Source organism: Pongo pygmaeus, chromosome 6 (genome assembly GCF_028885625.2).
Source record: "Pongo pygmaeus isolate AG05252 chromosome 6, NHGRI_mPonPyg2-v2.0_pri, whole genome shotgun sequence".
Classification (NCBI taxonomy): Eukaryota; Metazoa; Chordata; class Mammalia; order Primates; family Hominidae; genus Pongo; species Pongo pygmaeus.
In genome coordinates, this window is record NC_072379.2 from 103391711 (window position 1) to 103406770 (window position 15060).

At 37.3% G+C, this 15060-nt stretch overlaps 2 protein-coding genes across 9 annotated transcripts in view; one reads left to right on the forward strand and one right to left on the reverse strand.

Annotated features, from left to right (window-relative positions):
* KMT2E (lysine methyltransferase 2E (inactive)) overlaps positions 1-12900 on the forward strand; it is a 103272-nt gene extending 90372 nt beyond the window's left edge. For 7 of the 8 annotated variants that reach the window (XM_054495285.2, XM_054495286.2, XM_054495289.2 and 4 more), the window contains 12 exons: positions 198-362; positions 660-968; positions 4193-4447; positions 4613-4757; positions 5280-5530; positions 5919-5975; positions 6115-6678; positions 7690-7976; positions 9093-9181; positions 9290-9415; positions 9585-9682; positions 10632-12900. In XM_054495285.2, coding sequence (XP_054351260.1) covers positions 198-362; positions 660-968; positions 4193-4447; positions 4613-4757; positions 5280-5530; positions 5919-5975; positions 6115-6678; positions 7690-7976; positions 9093-9181; positions 9290-9415; positions 9585-9682; positions 10632-12137 — 3852 coding nt within the window. In that variant the 3' untranslated portion in view covers positions 12138-12900. Of the gene's footprint in view, positions 1-197; positions 363-659; positions 969-4192; positions 4448-4612; positions 4758-5279; positions 5531-5918; positions 5976-6114; positions 6679-7291; positions 7565-7689; positions 7977-9092; positions 9182-9289; positions 9416-9584; positions 9683-10631 lie in introns of those variants that run through there. The other variant, XM_063668420.1, reaches the window with a different exon arrangement.
* The window catches only part of SRPK2 (SRSF protein kinase 2), a 292635-nt gene continuing 290376 nt past the window's right edge, over positions 12802-15060 (reverse strand). Inside the window, exon 17 of the transcript XR_008503675.2 lies at positions 12802-14282. The gene's annotated coding sequence lies outside the window, so the exon portion shown is untranslated. The remainder of the gene's footprint in view (positions 14283-15060) is intronic.

Sequence of the window (15060 nt, forward strand, 5' to 3'; positions counted from 1 at the left end):
GGCTTACCAAGATGATGGGAATTCTGAAAGGTCTTGAATGAACAGAAATGTTTTTTTTCCCCATATCCACCAATAATAGAAGTAGTTTGCTAATAGTATCATAGCAATTATTTTGTACATTTATCACAAACATTTGGACTTAATTTTACTTTTGAGCAATGATATTTATGATGTCACTTAAAATTTAAATTTCATAGACAAGAGAAGAAAGAAAAATGGAAGCAATTTTGCAAGCTTTTGCCAGACTTGAAAAGAGAGAGAAAAGAAGAGAACAAGCTTTGGAAAGGATCAGCACAGCCAAAACTGAAGTTAAAACTGAATGTAAAGATACACAGATTGTCAGTGATGCTGAAGTTATTCAGGTATTATTTATTCAGGTCTAGTTTTATTTTCTTAAACACTTTCAAATAAAATGTCTATTACTTGCATTAATTACTTATAAGGAATTTAAAATAATGTCTATTAGCTTTTTAATAGCATTTTTCAGATCCTATGGGAGTTTCAGCTTGAAATAAGACTATATATTATCTCTGTTCTTTATTATATATCAGAATTCAAAAATTCTGGAAAGTTGGCTTCTGAAGTAGAATAATGCTACTATATTTAAACTTTATATATATGTAGTATAAAAAGTTCCATTCGCTTGTATTTTGAATTAGGAACAAGCAAAAGAAGAAAATGCTAGCAAGCCAACCCCTGCCAAAGTAAATAGAACTAAACAGAGAAAAAGTTTTTCTCGGAGTAGGACTCACATTGGACAGCAGCGTCGGAGACACAGAACTGTCAGCATGTGTTCAGATATCCAGCCATCTTCTCCTGATATAGAAGTTACTTCACAACAAAATGATATTGAAAATACTGTACTTACAATAGAACCAGAAACTGAAACTGCACTAGCAGAAATAATTACTGAAACTGAAGTTCCAGCACTTAATAAATGTCCTACAAAGTACCCCAAAACAAAGAAGGTATGATTCTAATGAATGTAAGAACTGTTTTTCTAACAGTTTCTTATATTAATTATATTGGTGTTTTAAAAATTGGATTTTTAAGACCTCATAATAAACAGTAAGAGGCAGTTTTTATACTTGCAGATTTTTAAACTAAGAATGAGAATTCCAAAACTGTAAAATTAATATAAATGTTTGCATTACTGTGAAGATAAAGTTACATTCAGTTTATCAGGACTTTTTTAGTATTGCAATTCATGATTTCTTTAAGTTTGTCTACTTTATGTACAAAATATATACTTCTCTGAAACTGGTTTTAGATGTGTTATCCTTTATATTTTTATAAATTTCATTGTATAGGTAGATTATAAGAATTAAATGTGAAGAAATTGATTTCCACAGAATGTACTATGAAAATTTGTAAGAAAGAGTAGTTTTAGGTGTAATTATTAATAAAAATCTCTGAAACACTACTGTCAGACTTAAGCAATTACGGGAAACAACCTGAGCTTTTTCAGATCAGAAATAACAGAACATCCTAATGAAGCTGCTCTTTGTCTCCCACTCTGACTAGAGTACAGCAGACTGGGGCAGAGATACTAAAGTGTGGTAATCCTTATGCTGTTTAGGGGTAGATCATGAATGTATAGTTCTCACACACTTTACTTTGAAATTTCATTTATTCTGTCTTTGTTCTTACCTAATTCAATACAGTTTGTAGGCATGCTGCGAAACCATGATGTGTACGTTTAGTAAAATTCTAGTATGAACCCAGGGTTATATTTTAATAGCACAAGTTAAATAATTTACTTGCCAAAGTCACAGGTTTCATTAGAGACAATCTAAACACAGTTGTTTCTAATTCAAAGTCTGTACTCTCCTTACTGCACCGCCATAGCTTAAGCAACCCAATATTTGCCTGTAACAATGGACAAAAAAAATTCTAACTTCGTAAAGTGAAAAGAAAAAACCTCAGGCTTAAAAGAAGTGAAACTACTTTCTCAATTACAAATACGACATAATCCCTACCTTTTATTAAACTTTTAACAAAGTTGTGGTACTATAAATTCATTTAAATCCCTGGTCTGAGATGTAGGCTTCTACATCCTATCTGATTCTCTTAAAAAGCCTCTTTTGCCTGCAGATTTTGTTATTTTAAACAACATACTGTTTGACAGAGTACCAAATTATCATGATTTCCCCTAAAGGCCTCATTCAGTTTAATAATACATGTCACTTTTTCTGTGCCAGATACTGTTCTAAGAGCTTTATGTATGTTATTGAACTTTTAATCTTCATAACAATCCTATTTATAGAACTAGGTTCTATCACAACCCTTCTTTTACAGATAAAGATTGAGATATAAAAAAGTTACTTAACTTGCTCATGGGCACAGTGTAAATGGCAAAGCCAGGATTCACCCTCCTAGCAGTCTGGCTCCAGACTCCATGTGTTTCACTACTGCATTCTACTGCTGTCCTAGGAATGGAGTTCTATATACATAGAGGGACAGAAAAGATGCTAAAATGTTTATAGTGGTTACCTTTGGAAAAAAGGATGGGTAGATTTTTAAAATGTGTGTGTGTGTGTGTATACATATGCACATTTATATATACTAAGTTCTGTACATTTTCTTTTTTCTTTTTTTTTTTGAGACGGAGTCTCACTCTGTTGCCCATGCTGGAGTGCAGTGGTGTGATCTTGGCTCACTGCAAGCTCTGCCTCCCGGGTTCAAGTGCTTCTCCTGCCTCAGCCTCCTGAGTAGCTGGACTACAGGCGCGCACCACCACACCCGGCTAATTTTTTTGTATTTTAGTAGAAACAGGGTTTCACTATGTTGGCCAGGATGGTCTCCATCTCCTGACCTTGTGATCCACCTGCCTCAGCCTCTCAAAGTGCTGTGATTACAGGCTTGAGCCACCACACCCGGCCATATTTTCTATAAGTTACATTTACACTTGGAAATTAAAATATCATTTGCTAACTAGATAACAATATGAATGGTTACTCGTTTTTTTTAAAGTAGTAATTTATACTTCAGGGTCAGGTATATTCATATAGCCAATAGAGACTGTATTATGTTATGTTGTAGATCAAAGAATCAGCAGAATTAATGACTGAAAAATTTCAAAGCACAAGAACCTTAAGAGCTATTCCCAACCCCTTAAATCAGGGATTGTCAATGGTGACTTTTAAATATATATGTATCGTGAGCCAGGTGTGGTGGCTTATGCCTGCAATCCCAATATTTGGGGAGGTTAAGGTGGGAGGATCACTTGAGCCCACGAGTTCACAACCAGCCTGGGCAGCTTAACGAGACCCTGTCTCTACAGAAAATTAAAAACAAAAAAATTAGCTGGGCATGGTGGTGCACACCTGTAGTCCCAGCTACTCGGGAGGCTAAGGTGGTAGGATGACTTGAGCCCAGGAGGTCGAGGCTACAGTGAGCCATGATCACGCCACTGCACTCCAGGCTGGGCAACTCACCCTTTCTCAAAAAAAGTACTGTGCACTGTCCTCATCTCCAGGAGATTCTGATGGGCAGCTATTGTAGGAAAACACTGCCTAAAATCAGATTTTTCTAACAGATGGAACATTTTATACCTATAATAGAAGCAGTAGTAAACCTAAATTTAGTGTGTTTAATAAAATGGTACTGACGTGTCTCTAGTTGTAACTATATTAAAAAGCTTGGCTGGGCATGGTGGCTCACACCTGTAAACTCAGCACTTTGCAAGGCTGAGGCGGGAGGATTGCTTGAGCCCAGGGGTTGAGACCAGCCTGGGCAATATAGTGGACCTTGTCTCTACAAAATACTTTAAAAATTAGCCAGGCGTGGTGGTGAGTGCCTTGTCCCAGCTACTCGGGAGGCTGAAGTGGAGGGATCACCTGAGCCCAGGGGGCGGAGGCTTCAGTAAGCCGAGACTGCACCACTGCACTCCAGCCTGATGACAGAGATCTTGTCTCAAAAAAAAAGTAATATAAATTTCATGTAATATAAATATTTAAAAAGCAACTATATGTTTTGTTCTACAAAATAATTGGGTAAAAAGTTTCAGAGTAACAGTAGATAACTAAGAAAATGTAAAAGGACATACTGTTATTTTGATCACATATGAATGATTTAAATTACCCAATTTATCGTTTTAGATAATACACCAATTTCAAATCTGATATTAGAATATTCAGTAGGAGAATTTGGAATTACATATATAATGATCCAATTTTTTTCTTTTCTCTAGCACTTGGTCAATGAATGGTTAAGTGAGAAGAATGAGAAGACAGGAAAACCTTCAGATGGCCTTTCAGAAAGGCCTCTACGCATAACTACAGATCCTGAAGTGTTAGCTACACAACTCAATTCTTTACCAGGTCTCACTTACAGCCCCCATGTATACTCTACTCCTAAGCATTATATTAGATTTACTTCACCATTCCTTTCAGAAAAAAGGAGAAGAAAAGAACCTGCTGAAAACATTTCTGGTTCATGCAAGAAGGTAAACTTTTCTTTGGAAGTAAAAATGTAGAATGAGCCAAATGCCAACTCATTCCTTACTACCATCCATGGTAGTGAAATGCTTTTGGAATCGGCTCTGTATTTACAGGCTATATAAACAGCTACAAACTGATTCCTGTTCATTCATGTATTCTGTTTTATTCAGCGATGGTTGAAACAAGCTCTGGAAGAAGAAAATTCAGCAATTTTACATAGATTTAATTCACCCTGTCAAGAAAGATCCAGAAGTCCTGCAGTCAATGGTGAAAATAAAAGTCCACTACTATTAAATGACAGCTGTTCCCTTCCAGGTAGAATGTTTTCTTCAGAATTTTGGTTTGAGAAATGTGGCAGGGCATACATATAGCTTTATAACAGGCATATTCTGGTTACTGGTATGCACTTTAGAAGAGAAGCACATTGTTGTATAGATTTTCTCTTTTCTGTCCTCTGTATTTTTTGGCTGAAGATACCAGTTCACAATACCACGTATGTTGGGGTTTATGAATTTTTAAAGGCTTCTGGACTGGCTGCTTTTCAGACAGACAAGAACTCTTACAAATCAGTTAAAGTAACATCGGTACTTGTAAGATACTTTGAGACCCCTAGGCCTATAATAATCTCTCCAGGCAAGGTAATACTTGCTAATTGGGGAGGGAAGGGGGGCACTGCTTCATGTTAGTACCATTTTTTTTTTAAACCTTGAAATTCAGTTTTGGGGTAAAAGTCATAACTGCCATTGTTTATATTTTATCTTTCCCAGAATGTGACACAAACAGATTTTAACAAATAGCAACAGTGTAATTTCTTACAGATTATTATTTCACCAACAGATTTAACTACACCACTAAAAAAACGAAGATTTTATCAGTTGCTAGATTCGGTTTACTCAGAAACTTCCACACCTACTCCTTCCCCGTATGCTACACCAACTCACACCGATACTACTCCTATGGACCCATCTTTTGCCACGCCTCCACGGATAAAATCAGATGATGAAACTTGTAGAAATGGTTATAAACCCATATATTCACCAGTTACCCCAGTAACTCCTGGTACACCAGGAAATACCATGCACTTTGAGGTGAGAAATTTTAATGGAGAAAAAAAAATTCAACACTTGGGGGGATGGAATTTCTTTTAAGAGCTCTTTCCCCTCCTTTAACAACTAGTGTGCTAAGAATACAAAAAAAGGTTGTAAGAAACTAAAAATCAGAAAAATTCATTTATATGAATTTGGATTTTTTTTTACTAAAATGAGCATAACTTTCATCTTGTTGATATATACAGTAGACTAAATGTGCGTATCAAATTGATCTTAAAGCAGTCTTATTTGGGGAATGGAAATAAACAGGAAACAAGATCTAAAACCAAAGTCTGTGTATTTTTCATTTTGTTTTCATTTCTATAATTATTATGGATATACTTACATATTTTTTAATTTTCAATTCTAATTCTTTCTTTATATACAGAATATTTCTTCCCCAGAAAGTTCTCCAGAAATAAAGAGACGCACTTATAGTCAAGAGGTAAGAAGTTAACTTAAAAAGGGTGAATTGGTAGTTTTTTTCCTATTACATTGTTTTCCTTATATTACTGGTAAATTTTGAAATAAACAGTCCCAAGATGTGATTATTTGTAAAATTTTTTTTTTTAATTTGTAAACAGGGATATGACAGATCTTCAACCATGTTAACATTGGGGCCTTTTAGAAATTCCAATTTAACTGAACTGGGTCTGCAAGAAATAAAGACTATTGGTTATACGAGCCCTAGGAGTAGGACTGAAGTCAACAGGCAGTGCCCTGGAGAAAAGGAACCTGTGTCAGACCTTCAGCTAGGACTCGATGCAGTTGAGCCAACTGCCCTACATAAAACCCTGGAAACGCCTGCACATGACAGGGCTGAGCCCAACAGCCAACTGGACTCAACTCACTCTGGACGGGGCACAATGTATTCTTCCTGGGTAAAGAGCCCTGACAGAACAGGAGTTAACTTCTCAGTGAACTCCAACTTGAGGGACCTGACACCCTCGCATCAGTTGGAGGTTGGAGGAGGCTTCCGAATAAGTGAGTCAAAGTGCCTGATGCAGGATGATACTAGAGGCATGTTTATGGAAACAACTGTGTTTTGTACTTCCGAAGATGGGCTTGTATCTGGTTTCGGACGGACTGTTAATGACAATTTGATCGACGGGAGTTGCACACCCCAGAATCCACCACAAAAGAAAAAGGTTACAAATTTAACAATTTATAGTCCTTTTAATAGTTTTTTTTTCATAATATTACTGAGGGGAATTGGTAGTTAGATGTATTATGTAAGGCATTCTTAATTTAGTTATTAAAGTTACATTTTTAATATTTTTAAACCTTTTGTAAATGCTGGCTTAATTAGAAAATGTTTACAGAAAAGTAAAAAAATTCTAGTAATATGGGAAATCCTTGTAAGCAGCATGGTTTCAGAAAAATCTCAAGATGATTTATTTCACCAAATGAGTATTTTTTAAAACTAGGCACTCCCCAACCAAAAACACAGACTTGAATAATATTTGTGTTATTACCTTTATTGTACATTGAGCAAGCACCCTTGTATAGAGGAAATGCCTCTTTCCTCATCTATAATATCTATAGTATTTAGGCCATGGCTGTAAGAGTGTTTTTATTTTACTAGTTAATGTATTAAATATTAAGTTAGTTCCCTGATTTCCCATTATTTGGTTGGCAGACATACTGAGATAATTAGAATGCCTTATTTCAAAAGAAACTATAGCACTTATTTTGTTAGTAGGCTTATTGCTTTGCAAGTCCAAGAATTTTCGTGATGTGTGCTTTTAATTTTTATAACAGAGTCCAGTTGGCAACTTTGTGGGAAGCAATGTAGTATAGTGGAAAGAGCACGGGCTTTCAAGTAAGACCTAGGTTCGAATCCCGGCTCCAACACTCACCAGCTGTGTGACCTTGAGTGAGTGAGTTACTCAATTTCCTCATCTATAAAATGGGGATGATAATATACCTATTTCATAGGGTTGTTGTGAGGATAAATGAGATAATGTATGTAAATCATCTAAGTACAATGCCTGGAATATAGTAGGCATTTGATAATTGTTAATTATTTGTTCAGAATCAATTAAAATAATTTTCCTAATGTAAATATAGTAATTCTCTTTAGACAAAAAAGAATGCATTGGTTCTGACATAAAAAACAAGAATAAAAGATTTGCTTTTTCTTATCTTTCTTGCTTAAGGTTTCTCTATTAGAATACCGTAAGAGACAACGTGAAGCTAGGAAAAGTGGCTCTAAGACAGAGAACTTTCCACTCATTAGTGTATCACCCCATGCAAGTGGAAGCTTGAGCACCAATGGTGATGGCTGTGCCAGCAGTAATGAGAATGGGGAGCAGGTGGAACACACTGCTAGCCTACCTTTACCAACACCAGCTACAGTTTATAATGCCACTTCTGAAGAAACTAGCAATAACTGCCCTGTTAAGGATGCTACTGCCAGTGAGAAGAATGAACCAGAAGTTCAATGGTAAGCCCATTCTGAAGTATGCTACTCTGGAAAAAACAAGCTTTTGTTCAAGTATTCTTCCTATTTGTTGTTCTCCCAAGGCTAAGCTAATAGCGCTTTGTGGTCACAATTTTAAAAGATTCTCTCTGCTAATAGGATTTTAAGCCAGCTGTGTATGGCCTGTGTTGTTAAATGTCGATTGTATTTATTCCTTGGTAATTTATTCATAACTTTACACACAAATATCCTCTCCAAAGAATTTTTATCAGAGTCAACAATTCTGCAGACTTCCTTTATAACTCCTACCAGTTACCTTGAAAGAACAACCAGGGTTAGTGCTTCTTCAGAAGGAATAGGAGCAGCTGCATATAGGATGGATCTTGGCAAATGGCAGGCAGCCACACTCACTTTGCTCCTTGGTCCCCTTTCCACCTGAAAGCATGCAATCCTGATAGCAGTTTGTTAGGGGCATGTTTTGGTACCTTTGGTAACCTGAAGTGACATTCTCAATGTCAATATATTATCTTCAACTCCTTGCCTTCTTTTCACCAATAAATTGCTGGAGACAAAGGAATTGAGTCCTTCAAATAAGGATAATAATCTCAGTTCTGGGAGCAGTCAGCAAAATAAGAGAAGATTAACTTTTTTTTTCTTTTTTTTTTTTTTTGAGTTGGAGTCTTGCTCTGTTGCCCAGTCTGGAGTGCAGTGGCGTGATCTCGGCTCACTGCAAGCTCCACCTCCCGGGTTCAAGCGATTCTCCTGCCTCAGCTTCCCGACTGCAAGCTCCACCTCCCGGGTTCAAGCGATTCTCCTGCCTCAGCTTCCCGAGTAGCGCCCGCCACCATGCCTGGCTAAATTTTTTTTGTATTTTTAGTACAGACGGGGTTTCACCATGCTGGCCAGGCTGGTCTCAGACTCCTGACCTTGTAATCTGCCCACCTTGGCCTCCCAAAGTGCTGGGATTACAGGTGTGAGCCACTGTGCCCTGCCAAAATTAACTATTTTCAAAGGTTAACACCAAAGTATTTTCCCAGTAGATCAAAAGCCTTGGTCTGACAGTATATGTTGACTATGAAGCAACAATGTAACTAGCAGTAGTTTCTTTCAATAGAGGATAATGTGATTTTTCTTTGAAAGGACTGCCTCAACTTCAGTGGAACAAGTCAGAGAAAGGAGTTATCAGAGAGCTTTACTTCTCAGTGATCACCGAAAAGATAAAGACAGTGGTAAGTGAGCTTGTTCCTTCACCAGAAAGTGGAGTCAGTTAATCACTCTGCATCCTCGTTCTTTGCAGCTCTAATGTTCTCTTTGGGTCTGCTCTGCTTCATCTCTAGGGGGAGAATCACCATGTGTCTCATGTTCACCGAGTCATGTTCAGTCTTCACCTTCATCTCATTCAAATCACATACCCCAGTTGCAAGCTAAGGGCCCAGTCCCTTCTTTCAGTGAACTGATGGAAGGTCAGTAAGCAGATGACCAATAATGTTATTCTTTAACACATTTTAAAATCAGACAAGAGAGCCTTTATAAAAAGTTGGTTTGGATAGTAGAATGTATGTTGCTTTGTGGTGTTAAAACAGTGTTTATTGTATAATTTTATACTTACTATAGGTTTCTTCTGCTTTATAGACCCTGATCCTGAAAATCCAGAACCCACAACTACAAATGAATGTCCATCCCCAGATACTTCTCAAAATACTTGTAAAAGTCCTTCAAAAATGAGCAAGGTAATAACATTGACCTTTCGATGGGTTCCAAAGGACTTTAGGTTGAGTGCAGAAAAGCTGATGTTTCTAATATGCAGTGTTTTTCTGCTGTATCAAGTATCAATTTGTGACTTCTGGACACTTTTCCTGTCAGAAATATTCAATTGTGTGTACTGCTTTGTTCTTCTTACTGAACATGTGATGGATAACTCTGACCAAGCATTCAAGTTTTCTAAGCACACTTCAACAGCTTACATTTTCTTCAAATGTTCCACCTCTATTCTAGTGGTGTCTAGGAAATTCATAGCCTTGTCATGAAATTCTTAACCAGCCAATTATCTAAAAACAAAAGGTCATTTTATCATTTAAAAGGAATGACATCTTCATCCTGGTTCATGAAGATGTAATAATCTAGTATGGCATGTAAATCATTGGAAACTAAAGACAAGGAATCTGAGATCTATCTTTTTTTGATGATTGACATTTAAACAGTCTTATACTTGGTTTATTTTTATCTGAACAGTGTACAAGGAAAATGAAAAGGTATTAAAAGTCAAAATGGTTTGAGGGAGCAAGTTCATTTACCCAAATCAATTTATCCTTAGGTTGGGTATAGAAATTTCAGTTATAAAATTGAAACTTGCTATTGGAGTTCTTTCAGAGTAAGGCTCAAAAACAGGTTTCATTGCCTAGGGGTAAAAAGGCAGAGTAAAGTTAAAGAAAATTATTTCCTCAACTTGTCTTCAATAAAAATTAACCCAGAGAATTCACTTTAAGCTCACTCTCAGAACTTTTTGGAACAACTGAAAAATATTGGCCTTTTAACATCCCAAGCCTCCATAATTGACGTATCCGGGACGTTATTTCCTGCCGCCCATTAATATTTAGGTAGTATTAAATACCAACAAGAATAAACCTCAAGGTACACAAAATGTTCTTTAAATGTATATAATTTGTTTTCTCTTCATAGCCTGGTTCACCTGGATCTGTAATTCCTGCTCAAGCACACGGGAAAATATTCACAAAACCAGATCCCCAATGGGACTCCACAGTTAGTGCATCCGAAGCTGAAAACGGTGTTCACCTAAAAACAGAGCTCCAACAAAAACAGCTATCAAATACCAACCAAGCACTTTCAAAGAATCATCCTCCTCAGACACATGTTCGTAATTCATCTGAGCAACTTTCACAAAAGCTGCCTTCTGCACCAACAAAGTTGCACTGTCCTCCATCACCTCACCTAGAAAATCCTCCAAAGTCATCCACGCCTCACACACCTGTACAGCATGGTTATCTTTCACCAAAGCCTCCTTCACAGCAGTTAGGATCTCCCTACAGGCCTCATCATTCACAGTCACCTCAAGTTGGAACACCTCAGCGAGAGCCTCAAAGAAACTTTTATCCAGCAGCACAGAACCTTCAAGCCAATACTCAGCAGGCAACTTCTGGAACATTATTTACACAGACACCCTCAGGACAATCTTCAGCAACATACAGTCAGTTTAACCAACAAAGTCTGAACAGCACGGCACCACCCCCTCCACCTCCTCCACCTCCTTCGTCTTACTATCAAAACCAGCAGCCCTCTGCAAACTTTCAGAATTATAATCAGCTCAAAGGTAGTCTTTCTCAACAAACTGTGTTTACATCAGGACCAAATCAAGCACTTCCTGGCACCACAAGCCAGCAAACAGTTCCAGGACACCACGTGACTCCAGGGCATTTTTTGCCCTCTCAGAACCCTACCATTCACCATCAAACTGCTGCTGCCGTAGTCCCCCCTCCTCCACCACCACCACCTGCTCCAGGACCGCACCTTGTACAACAGCCGAATTCCCATCAGCAACACTCTGTAGCACATGTAGTAGGGCCTGTTCATGCGGTCACCCCTGGGTCGCATATTCATTCTCAAACTGCTGGACACCACTTACCCCCACCCCCACCCCCTCCCGGTCCTGCCCCTCATCACCATCCACCACCCCATCCTTCCACAGGACTCCAAGGTCTACAAGCACAACACCAGCATGTTGTAAATTCAGCACCCCCACCACCCCCTCCGCCGCCACCTTCCAGTGTTTTGGCTTCTGGGCATCATACCACATCAGCTCAAGCCTTACACCACCCACCTCATCAAGGACCTCCACTTTTTCCTTCAAGTGCTCATCCAGCTGTACCACCGTATCCCTCACAAGCTACACATCATACCACTTTGGGACCGGGACCCCAGCACCAGCCTTCTGGAACAGGGCCACATTGTCCATTACCTGTCACAGGTCCTCATCTCCAGCCCCAAGGACCAAACAGTATTCCAACACCTACTGCTTCAGGGTTCTGTCCTCATCCTGGCTCTGTGGCCCTGCCACATGGGGTTCAAGGACCTCAGCAGGCATCTCCAGTGCCTGGACAGATTCCAATTCACAGAGCACAGGTGCCACCAACATTTCAAAACAATTACCATGGGTCAGGGTGGCATTAAAATGGACTCCAAAAACATTTTTTTAAATGTTCTGTAAGATAAACTGTATATTTCATATGTACCTGTTAAGGTACTTTTTAAAGCTTGTACATGAACCTTTGTATAAAAAACACCAGTGCTCTTTCGTTGTATTTTTCTCATTTTTGCTTTTTAAAATTCCTTTTAAAAATGTGCTGTTAAGCCAGTATTAGGTATCTTTATTTTGTAAATGAACATTCCAGCTGTTTTTTTCTGGCAGATCTGATGCTGATTTGATGCTGTATGATCTTTAAATTTTATTTTTGCAGTTAAATTCATTTAGTGAATGTTCTATTATTTTATACATACACATTAAGTACTCAGCTAAGTAATGGCACTATGAGGATTTTTTTTTTTTCTTTCCTGTCAGCAGCAGTTCTGTGAATGCATCTTAGGTATAAAAATGCAATACAGATTTTTATATTTTGGTGTGGACATGGCTCATTTTGTTTTACGAGTTATTTGCAAGCAAAATGTAATTTAATGTATAGATGATTTCTAATGTCTCCTGACAAACTGTAAATACTGCATTTCTTTTGCGTATATAATTGCTTACAGCTTTTCTCATTTGATATATAGCATTGTACATATGACAAGTCAAGTCTTTTGCAAAACTGTGTGATCTTTGTGAAAGTAGTACAGTATATGACCTTTAATTTCTTTTTTATTTTAAATATACTGTCACATTGAAGCACTGGTTGGGCATTTTAATTCATGTTAATAAATCACAATTATGTCAGTTTTACCAAATTGTCCTATACAACTTCTAAGATCGGGATCTGTGTGTTTCTACAGAAGTTCTAGTTTTCAAATATGGACTGTAAGGAGCCTTCAATTTTCTTTAGCGACTACTACCTCAGCAACAGGAGGCAGCAAGGGGCTGTTCCTGTGGTGGTTTCTGTTTGTTTGCATTTTTGCAGGAGCTATAGGAAACTACTGAAATGATTGTGCTGGGTAAATTAAGGATCTGGCATCATACAAAATGAAGCCAGACCACTAATGCATTACAGTAGTTCTTGAATACAAGGTACAACAACTGTTTGAAAATATGGGTAGTTTGCCCAAAACAGGAAAATTTGTCTTGGGTGTACAAAACTAAAGAAAAAAGGCATTATTCCTAGCTGTCTCAGTGAAATGAATACGGCCTCTTAAGTGAACGTTTTTATTGCTAAAATATAATATGCTAGTTATTAATCTTCGAAAAATTTAAAAATTTCCCAGCCTTTGTCTTCTACCTCTGAGGAGGATTCAGTAAGTACATCCAATAATAATGATACTGTTTATCAACACATTTTTCATCATCCAATTACCTGACATAATTTGGCACAGGATACAAATTCTGTGCATCAGAAAAACACTAAAATGACTGACCTCATTCAGTCATGTTTTTACACTTTGAATTTCTATTATTTCCTTTTGAAAATTAGCTAATGATGGTACATTAACGCAGCTCACTTAGGGCTCAATCCTAATCACAGCTTCAAATTTTAGAAGAACATAGGCGAAGTTTGCCATCCTCAATTTGTCCAACAAAATTCTATTTATGGTATTAAAGAAACATTTGTCTAAGAAATGCTTTTACATCATCATCTATCCTGATAGTTTCAAACAGAATAAAGGTAACTAGCGTGTAAAACAAAAATATTCTTCTTAAAAGGTCTGTCCTTCTAAGCATTTTAAATTCTTCACTGGCTTGAAATGTGCCTACTACAGAAATACGCATACAGAAGCTTTTGTGTGAACTGCAGAATCTTATGCATTTTGATTCCTTGATGAAGTATATACTCTAAAATACGGTCTTCTACCAAAATTTCATTCAAGTTATTTAAAAGGGGGAGAAAAAAGGACAATTTAGGAAATAACCTGAACTACGGATACAAGCTGAAGTTCTCTACTCCGATGGAAAGTTTCCGTACTTTATCCTGGTAACTAGTTATGTATGGTCCAGGTATGAGAAGAAGCAAGTTAGTAAATCAGTTTTCACCTAAGTGAAGATCTTATATCCACCTTTTCTCTGCCTTTGGGCAGTTCTGTCGTCTGCCAATTTCTAGACAGCCAGCTCCTGTGTCTGCTATAAACACATATGTGATCCACTGCTTGTCATTTTCCATGAAGATTTCACATGGACTACAGAAAGGAAAAGATAGGACATTCAACTGAAGTCAGAGAGCTGGTTATAATGTTTAGCATAACCAGTGGTTCTCATTTAGTTTTTGTGCATTCTTTATCAACAAGCCGCCAAGAATCTGATAAAGCCGTATTATGCCTAATACAAACGTATATTCCTTCTAGAACAACTGTTTATTATAAACTAGTTAGGCTGTTTTATCATAAGGGACACACCTGTAAAAATTCATAATCTAGTTTATTTTCCAACATAAGCAAAAACTGCATTAGACAAATTTCATTCAAGTATACTATCACCCTGATAAAAATCCTTTTACACTTAGGGAAGATATAAATTGTGCTCTATGGTTCTTGTAAGGATGTTTCTTAAAGAAATCACGGATAGTATCACCAGTCTACAGCCACTATCTATCACAGAATTTACATGGAAACCTACAGCCTCATTATAAAAACTTAGCATGCAAATTTCATAAAGCAATGAAGGAATGATCCATTCTACCTCACAGTGGTAATGTGATATAATGGTAATTACTAAGAGGGTTATGTGTCTTGTTTCCTAACAGCAAATGCTGTTTTGTTTTAAATTTGCAATGATCAAACAAATGCAGTATGTTTTTGATGAACCATGGATGAAAAGGGATCATTGATATTCTAGAGAATCAATCTATACTGTAGCTTTTCTCCTAAATCCCTTCTGCCCTTAAAAAACAATAAATGATTTCCTTATAATAAGCCTTAATGCATGTTCTACAACTACATCTGCTGCAACAGGAATGCT